The following is a 22,534-nucleotide window of genomic DNA, read 5'->3' on the forward strand; positions in this document are numbered from 1 at the left end:
CCCCATGGCACAAGGGGTGATCCCAGCTCCTTCAGCCCCTCTGGGGGGGGTAAGCTGGGCAGTGCAGGCAAAACCTTGTTCCCAGCTTTGGGGGAATGGAGGAGGAAATTGGGAGGGCTTGGTTGGGGTGTTGGGAGATGGGCAAGAGGGCACCCAGGGGATGGCACCTACCTCCAGACCTCGGTCTTGTGGACTCATCAGGGATTTCAGCATAAATATCAGAGTCTAGGGCAAGAAAGAGGTTGCAGGCAGGGATTCGAGCAGCTCACCGGGCAGGGGGGTTTCTTGCAGCATCCCCACGGGGTCCAGCCTCCAAGCCCAGAGCAGCCCCCGCAGGGACCTCGGTCATCGGGAGCGTGTAGGATGCCAGCCTAGCCCTCCTCTGGGATGCTCGGCTGCATCTCACCCCCCAGGTAAAGGGCTGCGGGGTGTCCAGTTCCACCAAACGCCCAAATCCCCATACACCGGTGTCCCACAGCCCTGCCTGTATCCCCTGGGAAAGGAGGAGAAGAGCCGAAAACTCACCCACGCTCATGCTGTCCGACAGCGTGAACTGCCTCTCCTCCAGGTGCCTGTGGGGTGGGAAGAGGTCGGGGTCAGGGAGCGGGGTGGGGGGACAGGACGGGGTCCCAGCCCCACTCCAGGACCAGGCGCTACTCACGGGGCCGGGATCTGCGGCAGGCTGATCCTCTTCTCCCGCTCTGTGGAGAGGACAGCGGACAGTCAGTTCCCAGCCACCCCCATAGGAGCCTGATGGGTGCTGGCCCCCCCGCCCCCCAGATGCCTCGACCACACATGCAGTGAGTTTGGTGGGTCTCAGCTGGGGTCACTCTAAAGCCACGGGTGATGCTGTGGCCATGGAGAGAGCAGAGAAGGGCTTGGGGGGGGACAGGGGTGAGGACCCTGGCGGGGTCGGTGCCCTCCAGGGCGCTCACCTCTCCTGGGGAAGATGATGAGGGAGGTTTCCAAGTCCCCTTGCAGCCGGCAGTAGCCATCGATGAGGTCGGCCATGTTCTCTGCCTCTGCCAGAGAAGCCGTCTTGATAGCCAGGGACTGGGGGAGACAGCAGGGATGGGGGGTCAAGTGAGCCCAAAGCTGGGGCAGGGGGATGCTGGGATGGGGGGGTCCCCCATTTCTCTCCGCCTTGGGGTAGCTTGGTGACCACCTCCCTGCTCTGCAGCTGATCCCGGTTTCTCCAACATCATCTTTCCCAGGACACCCCAGCCAACACACCCGGCACCAAACCACCCCTGAGCAGGGGTGGACCCTTGGGGCAGGGGCACCCCCGGGACAGCCTGGACGTGTCCTGCTTTGGGGGACAGTCTCCCCTCGTCCGGGGCTGGAGGCAGGAGCTCTCTCGGTGGAAACAGAACCATCCACCAAGTCCTGCCTAATCCACAGGGATGCGATACCACCCCACAGCACCGGAGGATGCCCCATCCCACCCACACCCCCCAGCACCAGGGGCAGCCCCCCCAATGCCTCCTCACCTGGGGGGTGCCGCTGAGCCCCAGCTGCAGCACAGCCCGGCCTTCTTCCACGCTGGAGCATTTGATGGACTTGATGTGCTTGAATTCGGCCAAGCACGTGGGCTGGGGAGAGAGGCAGAGCCCCGGCGTCGGCTTTATTCACCAATTTAAGAGCAGCCACCCCCCATTCCCCATCCAGCACCCAACACCCCCGCCCCATACCTTCGCCTCCTTGCTCGTCATCTGCCTGATGCCCTTGGGTCCGATGACCAGGTCCACCGTGATGTTCCACCCTTGCTGGGGGGGGGCAGCAGAAGGAGGATGCAAATTTTAGGGGGCAGGTACCCCCAGAGCCAGGTCCCCTCCCTCAACCTGCTGCCATGTGTGAGACACCTTGGGAAAAATCACCTTCCCGGCGGGACTTGAAGAGGGGATGGTTTGGGGAGGGGATGGTGGACGGTGCAAGGCGAGGAGCCCAGCGTGGCTGGTTTTCCTCCTCCTGGCCCCAAAGGGGTTCCCAGCGCTCCTGGTTTGCCGCCTTCTCACCCCAAAGGGGTTCAGCAAACTTCAGGCACCGGTTTGCACCCACTGGGTTTGGACCCCTGGGTGTGGAAGGTCCCCAGAGCCCCCGCCGCAGCCCCAGTCCCTGTCAGCTCACAGCATCCTCCAAAAAGGAGCCCCCAGAGCCTCCCCCCGCTGCAGGCAGGGGGAGAGATGCTCAGCTGCCCCTCGGGGAGGTGATGCTGGGGGGCTGCATGGGGGATATTGGGTTTGTGTCTCCCTTGGGGGGACAGCGAGTGATTTCTAAGCCTTAGAAACACCCCGCAGGGACTCCTCCAAGCTGGGGGTGGCCGAGTCCCCACCCGAGTCCGGGGACCACGGTCCGGGAGCAGCCCACAGCAGGGTGGTTTTGTCCATGCTGCCACTTGCAAGCATCCCTGGTCTGCGCTGCCTAAACGGTGCCAGGGGATGCTTCAGTGTGGGCAGCTTGCTGCCCTGCTATGCAGGGTTAATTAACGGCTTGAGAGCACTGATGACTACGGTTGCATCTTTAGCAAGACTTTTCTGGGTTTAAGGGCATGGGAGATGCAGCCTCAAACACCAGCTTGTGATGGAGGTTGTCCTCATCCTGCAGTGGCCCCCCTGCACACTGCCTGGTACAGGGGGTGCACAGCCAATGCACCTGACCCCAAAGCACCCAGGCAGGGGGATGTCATCCCATCCCATCCCATCCCATCCCATCCCATCCCATCCCATCCCACCCCGCGGACTCACAATGAGCTCGCAGCGGTAGCTCTCCTGGTCGATGTTGGCAAAGGTGGAGAGGGTATGGAGGAACTTGAGGATGCACTCCTCCTCCCGCAGCAGCGCGTACTGCTGGAAGGTCTGCTGGATCATCTTCCGAAACTGCTTGGGCTGTGGACACAGTGGCCGCTAGCCATGCCGGGCACGTGGCAGGCACGCAGCGGGGATGTGGGGTGCAGGGGGTGCGAGCTGCACGTGGACACATGCACGCACATGGACACAGGTGCACCCATGCACGCATGCAAATATGAATATGCACCTGCACATATGCATGTGCATCTGCGTGCACACCCATGTATGTCCACATGTGTGTGCATGCCAGCATCCCTCCGTGTGTGCGTGCTCACTCACGTGTACTCCAGTATGGGCAGATGTGCATGCAAAGCAATGTGTGCGCACATGGCCATATGTGTGCATACATACGCACATGTGTGCATGCAGGTGCACCATCACATGTGTGAGCAGATGTGCTTGCATGCATATATCTGCATAGATATACATGCATACATATGCACATGCGTGCAAATACACCCTCACATGTGTGAGCAGACATGCCTATACATGCAAATCCACCCGTGCACACATATACACAGGAGCACACACAGCCCTGTATGTGAATGCACACACAGAGGCAGATACACCTTCACAAGTGCATGCAAAGCTCCACGAGTGTGGGCAGATGTGCACATACGTGTGTGCAAACGCACACATGCACACTGATGCGCACATCTGGCCCCATACGTGCACGTATACACACGTGCGCATGAGTGCGTGCGTGCAGATACATCGTCACACGCGTGAGCACAACCGCACACGTACACAAGTGTGGGCAGATGCGCGCGCACGTGCAAATCTACGCGCGCGCTTCAATGCACGCACGTGAGCAGCCCCAGCCAGGTCCGTGCACGCTCACACCCCTTGCACCCGTGCACCCAGCCCTGCCTGTCCGCACCCACACCCACGCACACGTCCCTCACCTTCAGGTTCTCCTGCATCTGGCTGGGGAAGAAGAGGTCCAGGCCCACCTCTTTCCTGGAGAGCAGAGACCCCCGTGCACGTTAACGGCCCCGCAGGGACCCCCGCTCCCAGGGCTGCGGGGGGGCCTCCCCGGGGACCTGCAGACCAGCGAGGGGGGGGATGCACCAAGCAAAGTGGGTGCTGAGGGGCAAGGGGGTGCTCCTGGGGGAGAAGCCTCCCACCCAGCGCAGGGTGAAATGTTCCCATCTCCCCCCCCTTGCACCCTCCCCATCAGCAGGGCTGATGGCTGCGGGAGGATGAGGAGCTGCGGGACGGTAAGGAGCTGCAGGAGGATGAGGAAGGCCATCTGCAGCACCCCAGCTCCTCGGGGCTGGCTGGACAGGGTGCGGGGTTTAGGGGTAAGGGGCTTTCTGCCCAGCAGGACGGGCTGTGCCTACTCACTCCAGGAACTCGAAGTTGGACTTCTTATCCAGCGCGTTTTGAGGCATGTCCTTATAAAACCTCCTGCGAGAAGGGAGGGACATCAGACAGCCACCCTTGCACTTGCATCCCCCCCCCACGTCCTCCCACCACGGCAAAGAAAGCGCTGGAAACTCTGTCCTCTCCTGCAAAACCCTCCACGGCCCCAGCCCTCACTCCCCCGTCCTCCCCAGCCCTCCCACTGCAGCAGACAGGCTGGGACAGGCAGAGACACGTACCTGAGCTCGAGGCAGCCCAGCTGCAGGGCCATGCCTTCGCTCACTTTGCTGGCATAATTCTGCATGTACTCGCTCCGGAGCTGCCGAGGAGACGCAGGGGTCAGGAGGAAGAGGGGATGGATGCTGGCACGGGATGGTGGCAGGGGATGCTCACAGGGGATGCTCGGAGGGTCCATGCCCTCCCGCATTGCGTGCTGGGATGCAGCAGGGGCAGGAGTGGGGTGAAGGGGTCGGGACCAGCTATCTCTGATGGACACGCACAGATCCAGCGGAGGGATGGGACCACAGGGGCTGCCCGTCAGCAGCCCAGGGTGAAGGTAAATGGGCTGCAAGGTCTTGGGAATCAAGTTTTCTGGGCTGGAGAGGAGGAAACACCCTCCTGGAGCTAGGGGGTGGGTCAGGGTGGCTGGAGAGGAGACCTGGCTGGGGCTAGGAGACCCCCAGGGCCACCTCTGACCTGCTGGTAGAAGTAGAGCAAGGTGGTCCTGTCCTCTTTGAAGCGCTCCATGAAATCCTCCGGCAGATAGCGGATTTGGAGATCGTACCTGGCAACAGGAGAGCCCCTCGATGAGGACCATGCTGGAGAAGCTTTCCCTCTAATGGGGCTCGGTGGTCCCCACGCTCCTGCCCCACGTGGGTTTGGGGACACGGAGAGGGACACCACCACCATGGGTCCTACCTCCACTCAGCCTCCAGGTGCAGGCACTCGTACTTCTCCTGCACTTCGCCCACCGTCAGGTCCGGGTGCAGCCAGTGGATCTCATCCGACTTCACGTGCTTCAGGCGGAGCCCGTAGCACTCGGCCAACTTGATGTCGGGCCCGATGCGGCCGCTCACCAGGATGGACCTGATCACCTCCTGGGGTGGAAAGGAGCAGGGCTGAGACCCCAGCATCCCCAGCCAGGCTGCAGATGAGCTTTAGATAGCAGGAAAATGAGGAAGAAACACAGCACAACTGCAACAGAAATGTCCCTGGAGCAAAAACGCAGCCTTGGGCACAGCCACCAGCCCCAGCGGTCCCCATGTGAAGCCTCCAAAGATGCCTCCAGCTTGCTCTGCAACAACCCACAGCCTGAACATGCCTCATCCAACCTCCCAGCGGTGTCTTGGTTGGGGATAAAAGCCCAGGTGGGTCATTTCCACCCTTCCTTATGCCTCAGCTGAGCTACACCTGATGCACGGCATCAGTTGCTAGCAGGTAGCAAAGCAGACATCATTGTTGCCGGTGAGCTTGCGGTGTGGCTTGTTTCTCCTGCCCCAGAACTGGGGCATTGCGGGCAGGGAGTCCCCAGGACCCTGCCAGGCCTCTGCTCTCACTCTGGTAGCCAAAAAGCCAACTAAAAGCTGATGGTTATTAACAGAACCGGTGGCCAAGATGACGCCGGTGAGGAGTGACCACCTCTGGATTGCTCCACTCCTGCGTCCTGCTGGCTGCGCTCCCACCCCTGCACTGAGGACAGCCAGACCGTTGCCATTTCACGGCTTAGCTTGCATTTTCCCTCCTCGGGCATCTCCTTCCCAGCCTGATGAGTCCTCTCCTGCTTGCAGTATGGGCAGGAGAGCAAGAGATGCTGCTGGCCCTGGAGCTGGGTGCATCCCTGGGGTCCCCAGCAGGCAGTGGCACCATGACGTGGCCACGGGGAAATGCTGAGGGCTTGGGACTGTGAAGGTCACTGTTCCCCTCATCACCGAGGACCTGTGTCCACGCAGGTCAGCGGGGATGGAGGAAAGGTGGGGACCCAGGTCCTGCCGGTCCCCAGCCTCATCCTGACAGTGCGGGCTGAGCCCCAGCCCTGCAAGGCACCTTCGTGTCCCAAATCCACTTGCTCCCTGCACCACTGTGCCTGGGGATGTCTTCACTGGGGCCTGGGAACTCCTCTTTGCTACCCAAGAAGGGGACCAGCAGCAACTCACCGGGGCCAATCCTTGCTGCAGGAACGGGCAGTGGGGCCAAGGAGCCCTCGCCCTCTCTAAGGGCCCCCTGAGCCACCAGAGATGGCCAAATTTTCTCTCTGTCCTCCAGGTTTTGGTGCTTCTCAGCCACAGGGCTCTGGGGGCTATCATGTCATGGGAAAGGGTGTCTGGGAAGGGAGCTAGCTCTGATGCCGGGTGGACAAAACAGCCCCCCCTCCCCTGCCCTGTCCACCCCCCTGCCCACATACCCGGATCTCCGTCGTCACGGGGCACTTCACCAGCTTGAAGTTCTTGCCCATGTTGAAGCTGTTGCTGTAGAAGCACACCTTGAGGATCCGCATCTCCTCCTTGTCCATCTCCAACGTCCCCATGCCCAGGGTGGCTTCCAGCGTCCCGGCCAGGCTGCGGGAGGAGCTGCTCCGTGGGCGACCCAGCGCCTCGGGGATGGCCGACATCCTCACCACGCCGGGGGTGCTAGGAGCTGAGCATCCCTTCCCTGTGGGACAGACACCGCGCTGGCACGGTGGGGACTCTGGAGAGTGGGGGGGTCACCCTGCGGGATGGGGAGAGGGTCGGGGAGATGGGGATGGGAGAGGCAGGGGTGGGATGGGGACAGCGGGGACACCCCCAGGAGGGAAGGGATGGAGAGACGGATGGAGAGAGAAAATAAAGAAAGAAAGAGCGCAACAAAGGGTGCCCTCCGTCCTGCCGTACGCCCCCGGCCATGCACGGCCACCGGGTACTGCTGAGCCCAGCACCTCTGGGCAGAGCCTTGTGTCCTTGTCACCTCCAGAGCAGCGCCTATGTGTCCCACCACCTCCAGAGCAATACCTCTGTGTCCCCAGCACCTCCAGAGCAGTCCCTGTGTGTCCCCATCTCCTCCAGAGAAATACCTCTGTGCCCTTGTCACCTCCAGAGCAATACCTCTGTGTCCCCAGCACCTCCGGAGCAGTCCCTGTGTGTCCCCAGCACCTCCGGAGCAATGCTTCTGTGTCCCCAGCACTCACCATTTTCTCCCCTCCATGAAACCCGGGTGAAGGTTTCAGGCTCCAGCTTCCCAGCACGGGTACCTGCAGCTGCAGCTGCAGTTCAACAACGTGACCTCCCAACCGAGCTGAATTTAGCAGATAGCTTTGCAAAAAAAAACCAATAAAAAGCAAAAAGGGGCAAGCAAGCCGGGTTCCTTCTCCCCCGGAAGGGCGATACTTGTTTATATTGATTTGCTCTTTTATTTTTAGAGGGGATAAAACCCAGAAGCCTGCTCAAAAAATGTCATTTGAGCCAGAAGGGAAGTGGCTTGAGTTTTCTCTTCGCTGAGAAAAACACTGAACGGGGTATGTCAGTCTTGGATGATCTGAATGGATCCAAAATTTTCCTCTTCACGTGGCTTTTGGGTTGCAAGCTGGGCAGGGCTGGCACAGAAGAGGGTTTGCTCTGGATTGCTTTCTCTACCTCTCTGGATATGCATCTGGGCTGAGGCTGGGCAAACTCAGCTCACATAACCCTGTAAGAGTACAGATATTTCTCTCAGCCCAGCCACTGGCTTCCCAGGAAATCACACAGCTTTACACAGAGCTTGAGCGAGCAAAAAAACCAGCCAGCACAGCCAGATGCACGGGACAAATTCAGATTTGCAAAGAGATTTGCAGGGAGGGGATGGAGTCGGTGGGACCGGCTGCGGGGACGTCCCATACATCCCCCTGCGTGGGGCTGAGGGTCCCGCTCTCCCCACGATACCCACGGGGTCGGACGGGCCGAGACGGCCTCTGATACGGCAGCAAACAGCATCAGAGCATCCCTCGTCTCACCCGGGGGCGATGCGCCCAAACTTCGCGGCCGGCTGCCTCGGCACTGGAGCGGATGGGGAGCGCTCGCACGCAGCCCCGGCAGCACCGACCCGGGGGGGGGGGAGCAGCGAGGATGGGCAGGAACTGCAGGTCCGGGCTGCAGCCATCTCCCCATCGCCGGCCTCTGCAAAACCAAGCACCGATGGGGGAGACGGCAAGGAAAAACATGCAGCAAGGAGCTGTCAGCAGGAACCCTTCCCAAGGCTGGCTGCTGAGGTTTTCTTCCCCCGTTCCCCCGCTTCTCCTTCCTCGCTGGGATTTGCAACATCATTTGCACAGCGCTTAGAGGCGGCTTCGCTGTAATTACAGCCCCGCGCGAGCTTGCGAGCTAGCGGGATGCTGCGTGCTGCCTCCCGCAAGCTTCGGCTTTTTAAAGCAACTCTCCTGAGTCACTGGCCTAAAAATACGCGCGGCGTAGCCTGACACTTTCGGATCCGTACCAAGGGTTTTGCTGGCAGCGGTGCAACGCGTGGACGGCCCAGACTTTGTTTTCCGGGTTTCTCCAAGGGAAAGAGGGTCCGCATCCCCGTGGCTGCGATGGAGCATTGCTACGACAGGGATGGGATGCTGGGATGCTAACCTTGGACCTGAGCGAGGCAGCAGCGCTGAGCTGGGCACTCTCGCCTCTTGCACGGGCCGGCAGCGAGCCCAGCCACGCCGGCGGTCACACACTCGTGAGCTCGCGTGCGTTTTTCACACTGAGTTTTGATTTTTTTTCTCTCCTTCACAGCAGTTTCTCAGGCTGCACAAGGAGGACCTTGCAGCAACCCACATCCTTTGCAGAACACCCCTATGGCTGGTTCCCTGCAGGCGATGTGCCTTTTAGCCAGATCCCCTTCTCATACAGGCTGCAAGGGCTGGCTGCAGCGCGGACAACCAGGGCATCCCCCCTTGCCCTGTCCTGTCTCCGGCCATGCCGGGGAAGCCGAGGCCATCCCTGCAAGCGATACCATGGATGCTACATGCCTGAGCAACACCAGCCCGCAGACCGCATCCACGCTGCCGCTGCCCAGCATCATGCTGTGCTGGATGAGGGTTTCCCTGCTCAACCAGTCTTAACCAGGGAGAGGGTCAAGCAAAACCAGCAAGCCCCCATCCCAGCTCGGCAGCAGGCACAGAAATGCTTCGCTTCAGGCTTTGCTACAGCTCTCGCTGCTCTGCAGAAGAAGCCGGTACCCAGAAAGCTTTTCCTCCCAGAAATAGGGAAAATAAAGATTTCTTTCACTAAATAGCTAAAACCCAAACCCTGCGTTCTCTGGGTTTCAGAGGGACCTTCCCAGGGGGGTGTCACGGTGGGGACAATGGCCCAAGCCAGCCCCCGGGGAGGGGGAGTTTGGCCCTCGGTTGAGAGGGGCAATGGCTGACTTAGGAAGCATGCTGGTATTTCTCAGGGCACATGGACCCAAAATGTTTCCCTTTGGCTCATCTTCTTTTTCCCCACTTTCTCTTCGTTTTCTGCTTTCTTCCTCCAGCCCCATTCCCACGACATGTCCCCTCACGCTCTCAGTGAGCCCACGGGGCCAGGACCGGGGCTGGATGTCCCCTCCGTGTCCCTACCCTGATGAACGATGCAGAGAGCATCCCGCAGACAGCATCCCGCTGCCCCTGAGCAGCATCTCTGACCGTCACGGCCGGAGATGGCCAGGGCTAGAGGCAGCCAGCACGAACAAGGGCACATCCCGTGTTTCGATGTCCCCTCAAGCCCAGCACGGACACAAGGGACGGCTCCAGCTCTCCAGCCAAGCACCCCACAATCTCCCAGCCCCTGCACGGGTCGAGATGCCCATCCAAAATAAAGCCGGGAAGCGCAGCGAAGGCAGTGCCTGCACCCTGCCTGCACCGCAGCTGTGCAGCGCCTGGGGGGACACATCCCCAGGGCCTTTTGGCTGGAGGGGACACGAACCCCATATGGACCTGGCCATACTCTGCCTCTCAGCTTCAGGGATGAAGAAGGGGCCCTGGCCACAGCCCAAGCCCCCCGGACCTCCACCCCCTGCCCGCTCGCCTCCTCTCCGGCGCGGGGACGTGTCCCACCGTGGGGACGTGTCCCACCGGAGCCCGGTTCTGTCCCCAGTGGGGACAGCCGTGTCGTACGCGTGACGCAGCTCCAGCCAGGCAGACGGGGACGGTGGAGCCCACGAAATGAAACCGAGAGCTTGCACTGCTGCCACCGTCACCAACATCCCCTTGCTGCAGGCTCTATGTCCCCCCCACCGGCAGCCCCCGTTGCCTTCTCCTGTGGGTGACACCCCGAAAGGTCCCCACGACGGCTCAAAGCCACCTCTCGTCCCGCACCCCGGCACAGCCCTGGATCAGGAAGTTTTTTCGCTCGCTCCCACATTCTCAGAAAAGTTTGATGCCGGGGGTGCCCCTTCCTCCAGCCCTACCCCAAACCCCAGACGCACCTGGGCTGACGGCCACGGCCACAGCGACACGCTGAAACCCCACCGAGCCCCTTCCCCAACTCAGCGCGACCAGTTTGCCCGTGCTCAGCCTTCCGCCCACCTCCTCGAGGAGGCGAGGGTCTCGGTCCCACCGTTGCACCCTGGGGCACCCCAGGCACCCAGAGAAGGGGGTGCAGGAGGCAAGTAGGACTTACGGAGAGGCAACCGTCCCCTCCGTCCCCACGCCGAGCCGGCGCTGATGGAGCCGGCGTTTCCTGCTGCGGTTGACAAGCGTGCGCAGAAGTATTTGCATAGCACCCAGGCAGGCAGGGCCCACGCGCAGGCACGCTCACACACGTGCCGCAAGCGGTTGCTCAAGCCCGTCGTACAGATGGGGGAAACTGAGGCACGGCTCGCTCCTGCCCGGAAGACCAGTTTGGGTGGTCTCAGCACAGGGAGGTGGATGCAGGCAGCAGGCAGAGAAGGCAGCTCGTATCCCTCTCCTCTGCAAACCTCGAGGTTCGGGTCCCACTGGGCGATGACACGACCCCGAAGCGCCTGTGCTGGGGGGGGGCGGGAATCTGACCCGAAGACCCTGCAGGGGTCGGGGGTCCCTCATGCCGGGACCCAGCGCATCCCACCCCAAACCATCCTGCCTCTTCTCTCGGCTGCTGCCAAGTTGGATCCTGGCTCCATCCAAGGAAAACACGGCCCCGGGAGCAAGCCAGGGACTTCAGCCCAGCCTGAGTCACCCCGGGGAGCAGCATTCCTCAATGGCAGGGGACAGTGCAGGCAGGGCCCCAGCAGGCAGGGCTGCCTGCTCTGTCCCCCCCTCCCCAGCCCCCGGCCCTTCCCCTATCTATGCAGGTATTTAAATGACTCATTACTTTATTGCTCCAGTTCCCCGGGGAACAGACAGGCTCTCACCCTGTTTGGCACCTACAGCATCACACTCCAGCCCTGTTTCAGCACCGAAACCAGTGAGTTTCCACCGTATAACTGGGAGTGGGGATGGGTGCTCTCCAAGCCATCACTTGTGGTGGTCTGACCACCCTGCTGCACTCCCAGCCTTATCTCTCGTTCCTCATATCTACCCCAAATCTGCCTTGTCCAGCTCCCATCCATCACTTCAGCCCTGTCCCCCAGAGAACACGGGGAGCAGGTTTTTGCCTCTCCACCGCAGATCCTGGATAGGTATTGAGGGCTGGCAACGCAAAAACATGCCTCAGGGAGCTGCCGGGACCTCCACGACGGCTGGGAGCCGAGCTCCAGCCAGATCCGAGCCTCTGCCATGGGGTGTAATGCCGGCTGTCCTGCCTCCTTGCACATCCCATTCCTGTCCTCCATCCCCTCTTCCCCCGGTCCTGCCCACCCAGGGCATCTCTCCCCTTTCCCACCAGCGAGGGTTCATCCCTGTGGGATTTCACACCGGCTGGCCTCGGCGCATCCCCGGCGCACGCACGAAGCTGCCAGCTTGGCAGCGGGATGCGACGGCCCTGGGAGGTGGGATGCAAGGTGGGATGGCAGCAGGGAGCCTGGTCCAGCGGTGGGAGCTGGCTGAGGGGCACCGGCATGGTCCCACTGCCCCCATTCCTCCCCCCCCTCCCCGGGGCAGGCAGCACTGGGGCAGGCTGGGGACCGATGTTTCCTCACGTGATGTCCCCTCAGAGGAAGCCTGCATTTCGCAAAGCGAAGGAAATGACACAGGCTCCGGCCAGAGAGAACAGGCTGCTCGGGAGGAGGGTTGCAGCAGGTACAGAAGCGCTGTCCCCTCTGCTAAGGGACCCCAAAAAATGCCCACCCTGCTGACCCCCCCCATCCCTGGTGCAGCAGCTCCCCATGACAGCCAAAACCACCCCCAGCAGACGACAAGCATCCCCAAGACCTCCTCGGGTCCCATCGCATTTCTGCCCATCTGACACCCATCTTACTAAAACAGCATCCCAGGACCCCTCGTCCTGTCTCCTGGGGAGGGGGTTATCCCCCCCCGCAGACACGCACACCGCTTTTTCAGACTGGGAAAACACCAGCGTGGTTGGTTTTGGGTGCAAGGCTGGGCATGGACCCGCACCCCATCTCCCCCTGCATCCCATCGCCCCCCCCCGCATCCCATCTCCCATCCCGAAGCTGCGACTGCGACCTGCACCCCAACAGCCGGTGAGACGGCCGGTATCGGCGACGTGCTCCCGGGGAATTAGAAATAACACCCGGAGAGCTGCCGTCAAAGCCCACGCGCGGCAGCTCAGCTGGAGGGGGTGACTCAGGCACGGGGGAAAGATCTCCGTGTTCCCGGCGCAGAGCAGCGCTGTTTATCTGGAGCCGGCGCTGGGACGAGGCAGGACCATCTGGGGAGGAACGGCTCGCCGGGAGATGGGGATGGCGGCTCTGCCGGCAGCTGCTTGGGGATGAGACGGCAGGCTGCCGGCATGCCGGTACCCAAGGTGCCGGGATGCCGGTGCAAGGCTCCCCACGAGAGTGCACTGGGGAGGGGGGCTTGGGGACCCCCAGCCCCACTTTTTTTGGCCGTGGCCAATGCGATGCCTGATCCTGAAGACAAAATGTCCCCCCTGAGCTGCTGCTAACTGCTCCCAGCCACCTCCTCCCCAGGCAGGGGGGTCCTGCAGCTGCCCCCCAAGCATTTCGTAGGCCCCATGGCTGCAGGGGGGCCACAGCATCCTCCACCCAGGGCAGACTGCCCAGGTTTCAGACACAAGGTTTGTTACAAGGATCCCTTCTGGTCTCCGCTCCAATAAAGTTCTTCCTGACAGAACTACCTGAGCATTGCCCCTTGGCCATGCCAGAGACATCGGCTTCTCTGTGCTGCCCCAACTAGGAGCAATCCCATGGCTGCAGGGGGAAAAAATGGCCCCCGAGCAGCCCCAAGCTTTGTAGGAAGAGGGGTTCATCCTAAATCCCTCATCATTTATGCCAGGAGAGAAACAACTCACACCACAGCCAGCAAAGCTAAGTTTTTATACTCCCCTGCCTGCTGCCTGCAGCTGCCAGACACAAAAAGGATCACAGGCAGGCTCCAAGATCTGGTTTCCAGCCCGTCCTACCACGGGACTGAGGTCCCACAGCCCCACAGAGGTGCTACAATCCTGTATCACTGGGGCTCACATTCATTCTTACAATTAATAATGTAATTATCACTTCGTGCGTGTTTTTTTTCTTGTACATCCACAACCAAAAATGGGTGCAACAGTGCTCCAGCCAAGAATAATGCAACTGTGGTGTAACGAAAAGGGTCAAATGTGCCAATAGCCTGGAAGAGCTCCCAAAATCAGGCCTGGGGGGCTCTGAAAACCCTTGAGGGCAGTTGTAGGGGAGATGCTGGAGATGCTTCTTGCTCTGGGAATATACAGGACGGGGCTGAGACAGCATCCCCAAGACAAGGGGCTGGAGTGGGCTTGCAGGGCTCAACCCTCCCCACCAAACCAAACCACCCAAGCTCACGAAACGCTATCAGGCTAAAAATAACCCCTGAGCGGCACTCAAAGCCTCCCCTCGGGGAGGGCAAACAGCTTCCCAGGAACAGGGTGGGCGTATTTCCCGGTAACCTTTCTGCCGGAGAAGGAAGCGGAGCGGGCGAATGCTTGCAGCATCATTTTTGGCACGGCGGGAAGTGTGCCGGCGGGTCCTGGTCGCTAAGCATCCCGGTCGCCAGGCAACCCGTGGGAATCACGGGAGATGCTGCTCCTGCTTCCTTTCGGGAAGGAGGGGGGAAAGGAAAATAGAGGGTCTGGGGTAGAAACCCCCCCTCTACGCGCGAGGCTGGGAGGGAGCTGGCACCGGGCATCGGCCGTGGGATGCGGCTGGCATCACCGCACCAAGGTACCCATCAGGGTCCCTACCGCAGCCAGGGCACCCATTTCTGGGTGCTTACAACAATTCCACTTATTATATTCATCTCAGCTTTCTGAAGAAAACTCATCTTCTCCAAAACTCCTGGATAGGTTGTAGCTTTTTTGGCAGAAATTTCCCAGGAGGTGCCAAGCTGCAACTCCTCCAAGCCCTTCCCCTGCGCCAGCCGGGAATTTCAAGTTCCAGCCACTTCTCTGCAGCCTGGAAAAGCCCTCGGCCACGGTCACACCACACAGTGATGACCTCCCCCAGCAAAAACCACCAAGCATCAGCTCGGAAGTCACCCCTGAGTTCTGCTTTGAAACTCATTTCCCTTTCCAAACTGCTGGGCTCCACCACTGAGCTCTCTCACTATGGTTGGTAGGTTCGTTAGCAGGTCCCACGCCACCCATTATATTATCTATACTGTCCTCTGCTGCAGCACGGCTTTACAGCCACCCCTCCGGTTGGGCTGCGTTAGAGCTGCGCAGTCCCAGCATATTCGGCTGGGTTTGCAAAATGTGGAAAGTTTGCATTTCCATGGGGAATTCAGCTGAGTTTGGGGGAAAATAATTGCTGTCATTTAATTGAGCATTTTATTTTCTTGCTCGTCAATCATTTCTACCGCACGCTATCACGCTGCTGCGCGGGCTTACACAAGACCGGCTCGCCACCACACTGAAAGTTTTTTAACCTTTGCAAAATTTCCAGCCTTTTTCTCGGAATGATAAACATTTAAAATACCATTTTAAAAAATGAAATAAGCCAAATGACCCTCCAAGGTGCCTTCAGCTCTCCGCCCACCTGGCCTGAGCTGCAGACGCACCAGCTCAGGCCAAAACATGACATTTAATCCCCTTGGACTCCCCCAAACTGGGTGATTTCTGAACTTTTTTCAGTGCGAGGTCCCTAGTTTTTTGACCTCGAGGTTTTCCTTTGATTTGGGGCTGGGAGAGCAGGTCCTAGCAGGGGGAAAGGCAGCTTCATTTCACCTCATCTCTGCAGAGCGCCCGGGCAGCGATGCTCTCACCTATGGAGCAGAGCTGGTTGAACATCCCATGCTGTCTCTGCAAGGGGAAGGGTTTGGAGATGCGGGGGGGATTTCCCCGTCTGAAATCCCTCCGTGCTTCAACCTTTGGAGAGAAAACCAGGCAGTAAAATGCCCCGGTTTCTGCCAGGTGGAAATTCCCCGTTTGCTGGGCCCCACGGGGACAGGCCAGATCCTGGCAACACAGGCAGGTATTTTGCCTCTGGCTGTAGTGGCAGAGGGAGGTGAAGGCAATCCCCCTTCCTCCTCCTCCTCTTCTTCCTCCTCTGCCCTGCTGTGGCTCAGAGCAGGGAGGGGAGCCCCAGGCAGCCCCCCAGCCCTGCAGCCTGCCCCCCCCCCCAACCTGGCACCCAGCCTTGCCCTGCTCTAACCCTGCAACAGCAGCACCCAGCCGGGACGAGGGAAGGAAAAGCCTCCAGCTCGGGGGCCCTGGGAAGGGAAGAGATGATTTCCTTCATGCAGGGGCAGAGGGGTGTGCGGCATGGCACAGCATGCAACACGGCACAGCGTGCAGCGTGGTCGGGTGTGCGATATGGCAAGGTGTGCGACACGGCAGCGTGCAGGGTGCGCGGCAGCTTGCACAAGGCTCAGAGGCAGAGCACCCCAGGCGATACTCGCTAGAGCCAGCTTAGGACGCGAGACCAAGGTCAGGTTGCCCGTGGCACCGCTCCTGCTGAGATGGAAGTCTATCAAATCTGCACGAGTAGTTGCATCGGGCTGAGGCTGGGTGGGCAGAGCTGGGAGTCAAGCGGGGCAGGTACCAGGACTCCCTGCCAGGCAGGGTCGAGGGCAAGGGACAGGCAGAGCTCTCCTGCATCAATTAATGGGGCCAAGATGCTGAAAACCTCCGCGGAAATCACCTCCCCGGGGCAGGGCATCACTGTGCGACTTTTCAGTCTCAAGAGCAAAGCGGACACTTCTAGGCCACTGTTTTCAAGTTCTCCCCGGGATGAAATAACTCACACCCTAAAAAAGTCTGGGCTTTTTTCCCAACGGGAGCCCTGCTCGTGCCTTCAAGTGGGTCTTTGCTCAGACAAGCCGTGGTCTCCGGGGTGTACGGAGTGGCCGCTCACAGCGACGCTGCCTGCCCCAGAATCTGCAGCACTTCCTTCCCTGCGCGGCACCTTTCTGCACAGCGGGGCCATCCCAGTTCAGCCCAGTGCACTAGCTAACTTGCCTTACTGGTAGTTACAGCCAGGGAGAAGCCTCCCCCCTCCCAGGATGTGGCTGCTGGGTTTTCCCCTGTGGAACCAGACTTCTGCTGAAACTAGTTTTTTAGCCATTTTTTAACACGAAACGTAGCAAACCGCCCCAAAACAAAAAGCCCAACTGAGTCCTGAGAGGTTTCCCCAGGGGCTGACGGGAGCCGCATCTCCAACGCGTCATGTTCCTGTTCCCTTTTTGATGCCACTTCCCCAAACAGAGCTGGGTGGCCTCACTGCGATGCCACCGTGGCCACCAGCACTGTCTCTCCCTGCCCCACGGGAGCTGCGGGCCAGCCGGCCAGCCTCATCCCAGGGGAAAACACAGCCAAGCCAGAGGGATTGCCACCCCTCAGGAGGATTTTCCGAAGGAAAAACCTAATTTTACGGTCATGGTTCCCCGGGGAAAGATCTCCCTGGGATTTTTGTGCCGGGCATCCTGGGTTTTACCCCTCCTGCATGCCAGGATGCCTCGCTGGAGGAGACGTGCGTATCACATGGGGTCTGCCACCACTGCAATTTGAAACACGAGCAAGGCTTTGCATGAAAGGTTCTCAGCTCCGTCTACCCCTCATGAGTAATAACTCTGCCAGGGAAAAAGCAAAATGATTCAGACACTGCTTTCCCAGCCCCCAGCACCTGGAAGAGCCTTTATGCTGAATATTAATAATAGCTGAGCGCAAAGGCATGGAAACGCAGAGCTTGGTGACAGTGGCACTTGTGCCCCTGCATGCCAGACCTGTGCGTGCCCTTGCACACACATGTGTGTGTCTCACTAGCGCGTGCAAAGCATTGCTGGCAAAGGCGAGGCTGTGTTTCCCGTGCACACACACCACCACGCACTGTGTGTGCATCCCTGCCCGTCCTTTGCAGACACCATGGAGAAGGCAGCCCCTGTCCCCTGCTCTCTGACGCCCGTGGCTCTCCAGACACGTGCAGCCTGCTCCCTCGCAGCTCTTCTCGCTCCGACCCTCACCTATGCCCTTGCAGGCAAGGCTGGGAGCTGTAAATCAGGGCTGCGGACCTGAACCCAAAGGATGATCTGTATCCCGATGCTGCCCTTCCCTGCCAGGTGCCGGGAAGCTCACGGACACTGGGTTTTGGCTCCTGCTACGAGGATCTTTCACCCACAGCCACGCAGAGGTGAACTCGCAGCATCCTCCCTGCCTTTGCCATGCGGCTGATGCCAGAGGAGCACTCGGAGGCGATTCTGGAGCGACCGGTGAGAATGGGACTGTTCCTGGGGTGTTCCTGTGCCCCAGCAAGCCCTGCTGTCACCCCTTCCCCAGGGCTTCCTCCAGCACGAAGGCAGCAAGGAGGGCTACGTGATGGATGCAGTGGGACACTGGAGCTGGCTGTCCCCTCCCTGACAGACCTTGGGGTCCCGATGGCCACCTCGTCCTGGAAATAGCCCTGTGCTGGGTGCAGTTTTGGGCCAAGACGGGGGTGGAGGACCCTTGCAGCATCACCTTGCCCATGAAGCTCCCACACCACATCAGGCCTGGCCACCAGCGCTGACCTCTCCCCACCTCCCTGCCCTAATGCTGGTGCCTCGTCCAGCGTGGTCCCACTGCCAGCATGGGACGTGCACCCAGCCTTCCCCGGCTGCTGCATGTCACCAGCTCCCCGCCACCTCCTTGGGACAGTCCCAGCCCCATGTGCCACCTCCAAGACCCCCAAGTCCTTCCCGATCCCTGGCCAAGCGGTCAGACATCCCCCTGGATGTCCCCGTCCCACGGGACCCGGCGGTGGGGTTGCCTTTTCCAGCCGTGGGATGTGGGGCAGATTTACCTGACCAGGGCTGGGTTAGGAGGAGCAGCGTGTCCCGGGGGAATCCTCCGTTGGGATCACGCATCCCCAGCTGCATCGAACCCCAGCGGAAAGCGCACGGGGCTGTTGCATCAGCCCCCTGGACTGCAACGCTCCGATCTCCGGCTCTCCTCCCCCGTGTCCTCAACGGGCGCCGTGCCGTGCCGGTGAGTGCAGGCAAGCAGGCAGGCATGTTTTCCGGCAGGAACCGCCCCGCCGTTGGGCAAACATTGTCGCCGGCAGGAGATAGCAGAGCCTGGGAACCTCCCGAACGCTGGCTGCAGGGTGGGGAGCGTCGGGGGGGGAGCGTTGCACCCTACCTTCGTACCCCCAAAACTCCCCAGCACCCCAGCACCGCTGCGGGGAGGGCTAAGGAAACCCTGCCCGTCCACCACGGATGGCCGGCCGCGTTGGGGGACCCCCACCACGGGGTCAGGGGTGCCCCTCTCCTGCGCCTACCAAGGCTCCCATTGCCTGTCCTCCCTCGGCTCTCCCCCCCCCCCCGTCCCCTCCTGGCACCCAAGCGTGTCGTTGGCCGCCCCCCCCCCCCCCCCCGCCGAGAGCTGGCAGAAGCTCTCACCTTGGCGGAGGGCACGGGAGCCGCCTTCGTTCCCCCCGGCTCCTCGCCCCGGCGGCGGCGGGGACAGGCGATGGCGTCGCCGGCGGGGAGGGTTGGCCCAGTGGGTGAGTCGGTACCGGTGGCGAAACCGCTCCTCCCCAACCGCCCGCTTCCGGAAAGGGCTCACCGGAGCTGCCGACGCCGGGGAGGAAGAGGAGGCGAGAGGCGAGGAAGGCCCAGGACCCCTCACCTGCCCACCCAGCCTTCCCCACCTCAGTCCTGCGGGCGGGTTGGGGCAGGTTTTGGGATCCTTCGGGAATTTGGGCAGGGAGCCCGAGGCGGACGGCGTTCAAGGCTTGGTTCCGCTCGTACCTCGGAAGAGCTGGCACGCTGCCCCACGGTGAGCCCCCGCTGCAGGGGTTCCCCCCCAAAAAAAACCACGAGTCCGGGGGACTCCCCAGCACCGCGGAAGAACCCAAGGCAGGAAGGAGGACGGTGCGAGAGCTGCCGGGGCCGACGTTCGCGGTCACGGGACGGCCGTCCGGCACCGCCACACCCCCGGGGCCGCAGCAACACCTCCCTACTTCTGGGGTGCACCAGGCCCCCCCTTAATGCCTGCTTTAACGCTCCTCCGAGGACCCCCTCCATGGGTGGACATCGAGGCCAGCCACCCAGGCCCCCAGAAGACCTGACCCCGACCCCAGGGCTCTGCCAAAATGGTTTGGGCGGCGCTGGGGACACCAAGGGAGAGCTGGAGGAGGAGGGAAGAAATGGGGTGCACCCCATGCCCCCCGCCCCATGGCATGCAGTGGGGCAGCTGCGATCCCGGGGGGTGGTGGGGGTGGCATTCCTGCTGAGCAGGAATGGGGAAACAGCAAGGCAAAACTGGCTGGGCAGTTGCCCAAACCCTGGGCAGGAGCTTGCAGGGTCCCGGGAAGCTGCAGCCCCCCCGTGGATCCCTCCCACCCGCTGCTCGGCAGGTCCCTGCCGTGTCACCCCATCAATGGCTGCATCCCATCACTCGGCCCCATCACTGGCACGGGGGGGTCCCTCCCTGCGTGGGCATCCCCTGCCTTGGAGGAGGTGTTCAGAGACAGGTCTTGCCCTGACGCCTTCCCATCCCTTCCTCCTCCGCTCAGCTCCCTCTCCTCCCCTGCTGCCCCCAGATTACGCCCCCCCCCCCCCAAGGTGTGATGCCTGGGAGCGACTGGTGCTACACCAGGCACAACCTGGACACGGCCCCTTCCCGCTACAGCCGCTGGAAGACAGTCGGAGCATCCCCGCAGCACGCTCCGGCAGCTGGGCACGGAGGGACAGCAGGACCTTCTTGCACCCTGAGAGGTGCAGGGAAAGAGGCACAGAGACCAAAAAGCTTCTGGGCATGAGCAAGACCCTCTCAGGGACCACGAGAGATTCGGATGGACACGGGTCAACCACCGTCACCCTATACCCAGCCCAGCCGCCAGCAGTGCCCGGAGCTCCCGCGGCAGCTCTCCCACGCACGGAGAGCAGCGCTGACAGCCTGCGCCCACTCTCCTGCCCGAAGCCAGCCAAGCTATTTAAACGCCTAAATACCGTCAAAGGGATGGAGCTACCTCCACACGCCTCGGGTGGGCTGGCACCTCCCGGCAAGGAGCAGGGGGAAGCACGCTGGGCAGCGGGGGCAGCTGGAGTGGGGGAGAGAGACCCCTCTGCTCGCTGCTGCGGCTCCATGGAGCCGGGGATGTGCATCAGCCCTGCACACTCCTTTCCTCCGCACCCCTTTCCCCCTCCATCCCCTCGCCCCGGTCCCATCTCGCCCACGTACTCCCAGGGAGGTGCCTGGGCTCCACACAAGTTTGGGAAAGACCCTGGCATGCTGCTCCCATGCCCTGGCCAGCACAGCCCCCAGGGAGCTGGGCAACCCTTTCCCTCCTGCTAATCCCTGCCAAAAATTAACCCAACAGCCCCCTCGCCGAGCCCCCAGCGGATTCAGCCCCGTGACTTACAGGAAAGCTGGTTGAACAGCCTGCTGAGCCATCCCATGCTCCTGCACCGAGGGTGAGCTCGTAGCTACGAAACGCTCAAGAGAAATAGGTTTCCCCCCGCCTCCCCTCTTCCCCAAACCACCCTCTTCATTGGCACAGAGAAAAGCGATAAAATCTGACGGGATTTATTAATAGCACCTCTCCCATCACTAGGGAGCAGTGCTTCGGAAACGGCTTGGAGCATCCCAGCGCTGGGGTGCTCGAGGGAGAAAGGCACCAACTTACTTTTGCCAGGGAGCAGGGCCAGGGCCAGAGGGTTGGGGTGATGGAGGAGGACGCCAGTTGGAGCTCCAGAGCCACCAGCAGATGTTTAGGAGCACCGAGAAGGAGCAGAAGAAGTTGTGTAGCACCGGAGTCGTGTAGAAGAAGTGGGGAGACGATGCCAGGAGAGGCGGCTAGGGGTGTCCTTGGAGCCAGGAGGGTTGGATGGAGTGGTCCCCACTCACGAGAAGCGGGTAGAGGGATGCTGCATGTCATTGCTGCCATCTTGAGGCCGGCCAACCTGAGCTGTCCCCCACAACCTATCGCAAGTTCCAGCAAAGCAGTTATTTTATTATTTATTTTGATAATCAATCTTGTTTTCACTTTTAGGGGGTGAAAAATCCTTTTCCCAAGTGGCTCAGGCCCCAAAACCCTGAAAACAGCAGGAGTAAGGGCAGGTGGGTGTCTGCCACCGGCATCGATGAGGAGACACCAGCCGCGGCAGCACAGGGTGCCAAGCCATGGGCGAGATGCTGGAGCAAGATTTGTGATGCTCCGGTGTTTTCTGGGACCTGTCAGTAGGAGCCGGGACAAGTGCTGGCAATGAGGTGCACCCTGATAGGATCATCATGGCCTGTGTGAGCACTGGGGTTCCCCAGTGGGGGTGTTCCCCACCAGCACCCCATCTCCCCTCAGCCCTCGGGAGCAGAAAGTAGGGTCAGGCCGTCAGGGTTGGAAGGGGATGGGTGATCAGGCCCTGTGGGTTAGCAGGAAAGCACCCAATATGGGGCTGATCTGCTCTTCTTTTGCCATCTGAAGGTCCTTGGTGAGAAGACTGCTCAGCTTGCTGGGTCCTGGAGCTCTTACACCCATGACACCTCCAAAGGGGCCAAGCAGGCAGTGGGGAGGGCTGGTTGGACTATCCTAGAAGCCACAAATTATCTACTGACATCCCTGCCCATTGACCCCAACTCCACCCGTGCCCACAGACCCCAGGCTGTCCTCCCTCACCCAGCCCAGCCATCACCCTCCTGGTGCCTTGGTCCAGCCACGATAGGTTCATTCAGCCCAGCAGAGCCGAGATCCTGCCAGGGGCTTGGAGGAACCCCAAAGCCCTTCCCTGACACCCCTCGTTGGAGGATGCCTTTCGGTTCTGCCTGGCTCCTGTCCCAGGGAAAATAAGTGCACTCTGAAAGGGGCTCCCTGGGGACCAGGTTGGACATGAAGCAGCTGATGAAGCACCCGGAGAG

General features: G+C 61.0%; 1 protein-coding gene across 6 annotated transcripts in view; it reads right to left on the bottom strand.

The window, feature by feature from the left end:
* PTK2B (protein tyrosine kinase 2 beta) overlaps positions 1–21,088 on the bottom strand; it is a 29,776-nt gene extending 8,688 nt beyond the window's left edge. For 4 of the 6 annotated variants that reach the window (XM_052809603.1, XM_052809602.1, XM_052809601.1 and 1 more), the window contains exons 1-14: positions 21,045–21,088; positions 6,613–6,860; positions 5,130–5,308; positions 4,908–4,995; positions 4,451–4,530; positions 4,194–4,256; positions 3,752–3,806; positions 2,745–2,885; positions 1,692–1,766; positions 1,491–1,592; positions 936–1,053; positions 662–701; positions 526–572; positions 172–225 (exon numbers count right to left, since the gene is read on the bottom strand). In XM_052809603.1, coding sequence (XP_052665563.1) covers positions 172–225; positions 526–572; positions 662–701; positions 936–1,053; positions 1,491–1,592; positions 1,692–1,766; positions 2,745–2,885; positions 3,752–3,806; positions 4,194–4,256; positions 4,451–4,530; positions 4,908–4,995; positions 5,130–5,308; positions 6,613–6,860; positions 21,045–21,081 — 1,327 coding nt within the window. In that variant the 5' untranslated portion in view covers positions 21,082–21,088. Of the gene's footprint in view, positions 1–171; positions 226–525; positions 573–661; positions 702–935; positions 1,054–1,490; positions 1,593–1,691; positions 1,767–2,744; positions 2,886–3,751; positions 3,807–4,193; positions 4,257–4,450; positions 4,531–4,907; positions 4,996–5,129; positions 5,309–6,612; positions 6,861–10,810; positions 10,888–19,077; positions 19,403–21,044 lie in introns of those variants that run through there. The other 2 variants (XM_052809604.1, XM_052809605.1) reach the window with 2 other exon arrangements.
* Between the last annotated feature and the right edge of the window lie 1,446 nt (positions 21,089–22,534).

This window comes from Harpia harpyja, chromosome 15, assembly GCF_026419915.1.
Source record: "Harpia harpyja isolate bHarHar1 chromosome 15, bHarHar1 primary haplotype, whole genome shotgun sequence".
Lineage (NCBI taxonomy): Eukaryota > Metazoa > Chordata > Aves > Accipitriformes > Accipitridae > Harpia > Harpia harpyja.